Source organism: Anguilla anguilla, chromosome 5 (genome assembly GCF_013347855.1).
Source record: "Anguilla anguilla isolate fAngAng1 chromosome 5, fAngAng1.pri, whole genome shotgun sequence".
NCBI lineage: Eukaryota > Metazoa > Chordata > Actinopteri > Anguilliformes > Anguillidae > Anguilla > Anguilla anguilla.
In genome coordinates, this window is record NC_049205.1 from 9,916,486 (window position 1) to 9,925,227 (window position 8,742).

The window sequence follows — 8,742 nt, forward strand, 5'->3', positions numbered from 1 at the left end:
GTAGCTTTGTGGCTTTCACACATGCAGAAAAAAAACTTAAGTGTAAGACAGGCTGCCAAACAACATCCTGCAAACATGCATTCGTTGTTATTTTAAGCGTGCTTGTGGGAGATTTCAGTGTCAGTTTTTGAAGACATACTGCAATGTGAGGTCGCCAAAAGGCAGTGGAATTCCTACCATGACAACTCTTATCTCCCAGCAACCAGCAGGCCTATCATTGGATGGGAAGGTCCAAACGGACTAAAACCCACTGCAGCACAAACATGGAAGCTTGTGGAGTTTTAATTATTTATTTTATTTATTTGTAAACTAGTGAATTTTAAAGCATGCAGATCATCAGGTTGCTCTGCAAAATCAGAGAATTGTTCATTGTCTCTGTCCTTTGGCAATTGTGGAATCATTCATTAAAAACCAGTGATTTTAGATTGACATATAAAAACATGCTACATGGCACGTAGTCAGGGAAACATCGACCTTGAAAAGCAAGATTTCTAAACACAACTGAACTAGAAATAGGGTCTTAAATGTATAAAAAATACAAGGTAGTTCTGAACAAAATGGAAATAAAAAAAATTTGGACAACACATATTTAGCCACACCCTACGGATGGACAGAGGGGGCTTACTTTCGCTGCACCTGTGGTTGGCACGGTATCAGCCACACCATCACTATAATTACACATGCTTGAAAATGCTGGTCAACCTTAAGAACTACGCGTAGAGAAATAGCGCACTGTCACTTTCGATCAGACATATAAAAAACACAGGTTGGGCAGTTGGCTATTAAAGTTGTAATGCTTACCATCATCTTATAAAACAAATCCAATAAGTGCGTCGTATTCCTGTTCACTGTATCAAACTTGTGGATTTTAGGGGAACTCTTCTTCGCAAGTAGCACAAAACATCCAAGCAAAAAACAAATGAGGACGAAGGACACGTAAATGAAAAGGTTCAAGAAAAACGATGTCACTGTAAACCCCCCGTCACCAAACTGGAAAAGTGCCACTGTTGCAAGACCGAGGGTAGCGGCCGCCAGAAAAAACGGGGAAGAGGAGGAATAAACTGTCCCGGACGACGTGGAGTCATTGTCGGGACTGCGGCTACTGCTCCTACTAATGGTGCCACCAAAATGCATTCTGATTGAAATGACATGTCCCAAGTCCCGACAAGACGACGGACTTCACGCTTCTTACACTGGACTGACCTTCATTCAAACCGTTACTTCTAGCTGACTGAGTGTGTTACGGGGTAACTGATTCCAACTGAGCAACAACAGTTCTCTCGCTGTGCGCGTGTGCTCTAGGTGCACCATTGTACCTAACTAAAAGCATACATTATATATTTGTAGTAGAAAGAAGTTATGTGGTCATCTTAAAATGTTCGATGTCGGAGACAGCAGTTGAACAATCGATAAGCAGGTGAGGTGATTGTTGTATGTTCCTACAAACGGAAGGCTAGCCGGAGAGCGCGAGCTACCTTCGGTCAATTAACGGACAAACAAGAGAGCTAGCTATTTTCGGTCGTTTGGTTGGCTTCTTGGGTCCATAAAGGCAATAAATAATAAGCAAAAAACTTTACACAATTCAGCTAATTTTCTTAATTATCCACCAAAGGACATGCTTGACACCTGTATGTTAAAGTAGACGACCCATCTCAATCCCAGAGTTTCCTGTTTCTTTTTTCAGAACAGCGTATCAGCAATCCGGGAGGGCAAGCATACACACACTGGAAAGTGTTGACCAATCACAGTGCTCGCTATAACGTAAATAGTGACGTTTACTACCAGTGGTAGCGTTTAGGGCGTCACGCTTAACACAATTCATTGATCAGTATAGTAAGTAGATTGGCTAAAGTTGCTATACGGACACTGAACGGAGTGGTGGGGGTAAATCACTTAATTTTATTTTTAGTAAAAATCTGCGTTGCGTGACGATCTTACTAAAGATTCTTAAGGTACTACGTCAGTTAGATCGAATACAGCTACATATTTCTATGAAAACTATATTGAAATGGCTAATGTGTGGGGCGTTGAGGAAAACAATTACCACTTTATTCAACAGTCAACGCTTATCCCAAAAATATCAGTGTGCTACTCATTGAGAAATCATCGCCTAAGAAACAAGTAGGTACATCGGTTCAGTGAAGTTGATAATAATTGATGTAAAACAGTAGTGTCAGTACCCATACTGCCAACGATTAATATCCTAAATTCTGATTATAATAATCTATTTGTGCATCTGCAACAGGGTTCTTCGCGGGTTCGAAATGAAAGAAAACTGTAAAGCGTCTCCGTCTTTGTGAGTTTTCTGTAAAAAGCACATTTGATTTGAAGGAAACATCTTAGAACATTTTATTAGCTATAACGATGCCCAGATATCAAAACAAAGTGAAACATCCGGCTTAAATATTTAAATAAACTCGTGAAATGTTTCGAGGCTCTGACATGGTTGGAGTGGCGTTTTAGTCCCATCTACTGGAAGTTAAGGGAAACTCCAGTCCTGGAAGGCCGCAGCGTCCACTGGTTTTTGGAGTGTTCAAATACCGTATCGAATAGGTGTCAGGAGTGCTACGGTCTGCTTAATATTGCATGCTTTCTAGCCCTGTTAATAACAAGAAGATCCCAATTGTGCTTGACGGAGTGGCGAAATTGCCTCTAATGTCCTCGAAATCTACTGAGAAAATTTAAAGGGAATTATGTAGAAGTCGAAACTCTTGCTGGCATAAGCCTAAAATGGGGAATTTTAATCAATTATTTTGACGTAAAATACAAAGTATATAATATAAGGAGTAGCTAACTATATACTCAGATCAATATGGGATCCTTGAGATCCCGGGGAAATGGCTACTTCGGTGTGTGATGAAGAACACCAAGTAAAATTCTTTATTTATAGGGGCAGAGCCTCAGAAAAACTACATTTACAGTTATTCCTTATTAGTTAACCAGAAAGTATGATCATACTTATATTAGTCTTGAGAGTATCTGTTTTGCTGAGACTTCTTTATTAATTTACCAATGGCTCTACAAGATCGAAGTTTAAAGACTTGGGATCAAACACTTGAACCCTGTCAGTGAACAGGCAAGATCTGAAAGCAGAGATGGGCTAACAGAAATAGATGGAAACAGGTGGTTGGGGGGCATGGTAAACCAGTTTGACATTACGGAAGGCCCGGCCTCCTCCTGGTGACACTGAGAAGGACGGGCAGTCTTCTAAGGAACACCCCCCCCTCCCCCTCCTCCTCCTCCTCCTCCTCCTCCTCAAAAAAATAACCCCAAGTGTCATGTCTGCTGCAGTTTTGTGAATCAGAGCTGCTTCCCAGAAGTTGTCGCAGTGATGTGCCCACTAGTCCTGGCATTCCCCATTACAATAGCATTTCCAAATACATTTCATTTCACATGTTGAAGAGCACATATGATAAAATAGTCCACTAACCTGCTATTTTTGTTCTAACCCACTGAGCCCTAACCCCTAATATATATGTATACTTGCGTACATAAATACACATATAGATACGCAAACACACACCTCCTGGAGAACCATTACCTCAATGTAACTAAATGTCTTGAGAATTTTATCCTCCATTATTGTGTGATGTAGTTAAACAGAACACTCTGTACCAAGTACAGTGGCTCCCTGCTCTCTATTCTTAGTGCAGAGTAACTGAATATGGAGACCATGTTCATTTTATCCACTGCCTTCCATGAAGAGATGGCATTCAAGTCACTGCATACGCACACTTCAGCCCACAGAACCTATTGTGAGAAATTGATAAGGTCTTTTTTTTTCCCCTTCAACAAAGGTCCCTCTGGTCGTGATTGAATTTGGACCAACTGGTTTTTATGTATGCGCAAGAAACTGAAATGAAAAACGTGTGAAATCAAAAAGCAGTCTCCATAAATGTGAAATCCAGGGGGGTCCTCGTGGTCTCATTTGCGTAAACTGGCGGAGCGTGATCTCTGGGCTATTTCCAGCTCCGCTGCTTTCCATGGTTTCTGCTTACGTGGGCATTTCCAATGGACAGTGAAACCGATTTGCGCGAGGCGTGAGCGTGAGCTGCTTGTGACTTTCTGAATCGTAGCCGATGATTATTTTTATACTGAGTGAATCGCTTTTTTTTTTTTTACAAACTCTTTACAAGCATCTTCTCCCTATCCTGTTTAAGTTGGCTGCATTTGGCATAGGTGTTTTTCTTGTCTTGTCTGGTTTTTTTTCTTGCATTTTTCTTTTATTTTGTAGTGACACACACACCTGGTTCCCCAAAAAAAAATTTTTTTTAAGTTCACAAATTGTCCTTAGCAATGCAGCCTCAGTCTTTCCTGTGATCTGGATGGCCTCTCCTCTTTTGCAGTCAGCACTTGTATTACTCTGAGACAGCGCCTACATGTGGCTGTCCTTGGCAGCACAGAGCTAGGACACTCTTAAGATTTCTGGAAGGACCACATCCCTTTCCCAATAACCCTTTCCCCCGGGGACGAGCGACAAGGGATGAGCTGTCGGTCACCACTCATGAAACCATGCAACCAGGTATTTCGTCATTCGACCACTAAGCCTCCTCGAAATATAAATAAATGAATAAATACTTAAATAAATAATCTGGGTAGGAACTGATGTGAAATAAAACGTTTAATAAGTGAAAAACATAATTTGAATTATAAAGTCATTTAACTTTCCAATGCAAGTGTTATTAAATACAAAGTAATATGACGTTGGAAAGTGAAATAAATCATGTTTTCATTACAAGCCGGACTATAATCCTGCCTGTAGTGCCAAATAAAGCTTCACTATAAAAGAAAAGGTCCAAGCAGAATTTACTTAAATTATTTCCTTATTTTTATTCTTATTAAAAGAGCACAGGTTGGTAGCACCACAAGAAAAAAGGCCTTGCTGTACAGCAGTTGCTCCAAAAAAAAAAACAAAAAAAAAATGTTATGTGTTGTGCGAATGTGGGATGAGTGATCTATTCCAAAGAATCACTGAATTCTTTACACTATTATTTCCTGTTTTTAATGGACACCTACTCTCCAGAACAGACCAGACACGTGACCATGCATTTACATATCAGGCACTGATAAAGATATGTACAGATTCGAAAGGGACATAATTCCATTTTCTGCGACATTGGTCAGAAGGACATCTCCTTTTATTGTTTACATTAAGGCATTTTTTCTTCTGCAGGGCACATTACAAATTAGTGCATATAGCAAGGTTAAAAGAGCAGTGCTAGACCAATAAAATAGAGTAAGTCACAGACTTGTAGTTGATGTTGTCTTCGTTGTGTTTGCTCTCCAGGTGTAGTCGTCTTTTGGCAGACTGCAATAAATACAAAGCTAGCCCTGCATTCACTATGGACATGTTATTACCATTTCTCACACGGTTAAGACTCATGAAGGTTGAAGGATTCCTTCAGTGTAATAGTGAATGAATGTTTATGTGTATTTCTTTATTTCGTCGTACAACACCAGTACGAAAGCTCCGCCCATGCCCCTGATGACATTAGACCACGCGCCCTTGAAGAAGGCCCTGGATCCTTCATCCTTGAGTATCTTCTTCCAGCAGTCAATTGTGCCCTTGTACATGATGTCAGCTGTTTGAATCAATAAATTTATGCAATTAGTGAATATTTCCTTTTGGTGATATGCGTATAATTTATTTTTAAAATAAAAACGGAACAACGTGAATGAATAAGCAATTAGGTTGTGGCTCACCTCCTTTGCGACCAGATTGCATCATCATACGCCGTCTTACAGTGTCGAACGGGTAAGACACGAGGCCAGACACAGCAGTGACGGTTTGGGCGATCATCCAACTGACAACGATATGTACGTTCTTAGGATCTGGCATCATACCTGGAAAAATAAAAACAATGATCAAATTCTATGCCTGTTTAATTATATGAGGTGAAGCCAAAGTTTATGTGTCATTTTAAACTAATATAATGCTTGCACATTACAAATACTCGTAAATATTATTATTATGATTATGATTATTATTACCTTTAGCGGTATCATAGACACCGAAGTATGCAGCTCTGTATATAATGATTCCCTGAACAGAAACGTTGAATCCGAGGTAAAGACCCTTAAGGCCATCGGATCTGAAGATCTTGGCGATGCAGTTGCCCAGGCCGCTGAACTCTCTCTCCGCAGCGCCCTTGCCGATGTCGGCCGCAAGCCTGGTTCTGGCGAAGTCAAGTGGGTACACGAAACACAGGGAGGTGGCACCTGCAGCTCCTCCAGACGCCAGATTTCCTGCGAAGTAGCGCCAGAACTGCGTTTTCTGGTCTACCCCTCCGAGGAAAATCTTCTTGTACTTGTCTTTGAAGGCGAAGTTGAGGGCTTGGGTGGGGAAGTACCGGATGACATTGGCCAGATTTCCTCTCCAGAACGAAAGGAACCCTTGCTCCTTAGGGATTCGCACTACGCAGTCCATAATCCCTTTGTATTGTGTTTCTACCGTGATCTGTCTGCTGGCATGTTGGACCTGAAATTATGGAAAAAATCGACAGGGTTGTTAATATAATAAAGCTGTACCTTTTACAGATGGATTACACGTGACACAGCTTTCAAACACCACATGAAGGCCGGTGTGTAACATCTGGCCATTTTCATGTAGAGGTCTGCTACTGTGGGCCTTTTCATGCATCAAAGTAATATAGTGATAATGCTTAATTGTTTACTTTGCAGATAACGTGCTGTCTATGAATATGACCTATTGGTAATGCATTTATTTTCCGGTTGGTGCAGGATAAACCCTGTCCCTCTTCGCTCCACACGAGCACATAGCTTATTAAGTATTAGGTTGCGCGGGAGAGGTCTGCAGCTAAATTTAGTTACACATTTATACGTTTACACTGTCGGTCTTCGGACAAGCACTGCTATGCGTCTCCTCGTGCTGCTTAAGTGCAAGAGAAAACAGCGGAATGTATAAAAAACATATTTATAGATCAATTGTCTAAGCACGTTCAAGCGCGTGTTCAATTCTATTGTCTGTGTACCTAACCGCTCATTGTAGCGAGACAACAGTACAGCGTAGCGGTAGAAAAGAGGACGTCCACAAAATCTGTAAGAAAAAATAGCACCATGGAGAGCGAATCAAAACGGCAAACGTTTCCTTATTTAGTGCTACTATCCTATAGCCTGTAGTCATATCATTATACTGGTAAAATCGAGTTAAAAGACCGTCTCACTTGTTTCAGTTGTGCTTGTTGCATAGAATTTAGATATAAGGCCTCAATTATGTACATATACGCATCGTCAATGTACGGTTCATGTGTTTTGGCCTTAAACTAACACCAGGCACGTTGCTTATTATGTATTTAAATGTCACCATCACCTGGAAACAGGTAGGCATAAGTCCTACACGATCTCAACCTAACCATCTTACCTGCAGCAATAGTTTCACCCTCTCAATTGGGGCTACAGCAGTCTTGGAGATAGCAGCGGCAATGCCACCGGCCAAAAAATCCTTAAGGAAGCTGACAACTGCGTCCGACATTTTGTGTTCCTCTTCACCAAGTAGAGGTCAGACTTGTAAAGTGCTCGTCCCGTGTCCCCCCGAGTGCTCTCAAATAGCAGAACTCCCCACCAAGTGGAAGACGGCTTTCCTTACACCTTAATATATCCAATCTGTCTATCGCGAGATGCTAGCTTGATGGAAAGACAACTGGTCAAACAGATTGGCGAGTCTAAATAAATTTCCTAGGTCACAGTTCAAACTACACGCCATGTTCATTGAAAAAATCCAAAAGATACTTCGGGGACGTTTAAAGGACAAATTAAAGTTAATTTTCACAAGGTAGTGAATACATGGTATGCCAAGATTGTTAGTGGGCACCTTTTCGAACACAATATTTATTTAATTTAGAGACGTAAAGCCTGTTGTATCGCAGGATTTCTATGGCCACGTGTTAAAAGTTAGATTTATATCGTTTTAATTTTTTTGCTACAAAAAATTCTATATCCTGAAAAATATGTCGACTTTATGTCACAACGAAACAAGCCTTAAACAATATGAAGCATTGTTGACCTGCATTTACCTTATGTCACTGTAATTAACGATGAAGCGTGGAGATATCATTTCAAAATAATACGTATTTTTTCGGTATACATAGACCTACACGACATTGCTAAAGAGCGATTGGGTACAAGGATTCTTATATAATGCGCAAACTATTATTGGACTTCTCCATTGCTCAACAATGTCCTTTAAGGTTGATAACGTTCAATGTCAAATGTTGCACCTGACATTTATATATGACATTTAAAAAGGCCTAAGATGTGTTTTATCTGTCACGTTTGTCCACGTGCCCTTGCACCTTAATAAGAGTAGCTCAGTAATTTCTATGGTCAGGACAACGGTGATTTCAAAGTGCAAGGCCTGTTTAAGAGTTTCAGAAGTTACAACGCTTTAATGCTTCATTCATGCACCCGCCGGCTATAATCTGGGGCGTCCTGAGCGTGAATGTACAGGAAGCAAAGGACGACTTTCCACGTGACGTGACGCAATTTGGGAGACGTCTGGTACGGTGCAGGTCACCGCGCCAAAAACGTTGTGCACTTGAAGGGTAGGTAGACTGTGCTATTGTGCTATTATCAATGTGCAACTGTGTGGAACAGTACGGTTTGCATTATTGAATCTGATTCTGTGATGTGGTCTTGGGATCCGAAAAACTTCTGTAAACTGTTCTTTTATTTTTTTAACTTCAGGTACCTTTCCAAAGTGTGCTGTACTTTTTTCTAGGCATA

At 40.8% G+C, this 8,742-nt stretch overlaps 2 protein-coding genes across 2 annotated transcripts in view; both read right to left on the minus strand.

Moving 5' to 3' along the window:
• Positions 1-1,713, minus strand: part of LOC118227582 (sorting nexin-25-like) — a 28,071-nt gene extending 26,358 nt beyond the window's left edge. The window contains exon 1 of the mRNA XM_035418195.1: positions 802-1,713. Within this exon, the coding sequence (XP_035274086.1) occupies positions 802-1,134 (333 nt within the window). The 5' untranslated portion in view covers positions 1,135-1,713. The remainder of the gene's footprint in view (positions 1-801) is intronic.
• A 3,092-nt stretch (positions 1,714-4,805) lies between these two features.
• On the minus strand, positions 4,806-7,603 carry slc25a4 (solute carrier family 25 member 4). Its single transcript, XM_035417337.1, has 4 exons — positions 7,382-7,603; positions 5,992-6,478; positions 5,704-5,844; positions 4,806-5,582 (listed from the first exon to the last, which is right to left on the minus strand). Exons 1-4 carry the CDS (start codon positions 7,490-7,492, stop codon positions 5,425-5,427), a joined length of 897 nt encoding a protein of 298 aa, XP_035273228.1. The 5' UTR covers positions 7,493-7,603; the 3' UTR covers positions 4,806-5,424.
• Positions 7,604-8,742: the final 1,139 nt, after the last annotated feature.

What these genes read in the sequence shown, in the direction of transcription:
- slc25a4 (XM_035417337.1), bottom strand. Translation starts at nt 7,492, where the DNA reads ATGTCGGACGCAGTTGTCAGCTTCCTTAAGGATTTTTTGGCCGGTGGC. An exon ending in GGGTGAAACTATTGCTGCAG is followed by an intron (nt 6,479 to 7,381) that starts GTAAGATGGTTA and finishes CCATAATTTCAG; the next exon opens with GTCCAACATGCCAGCAGACA. An exon ending in TGTCTATGATACCGCTAAAG is followed by an intron (nt 5,845 to 5,991) that starts GTAATAATAATC and finishes TTATTTTTCCAG; the next exon opens with GTATGATGCCAGATCCTAAG.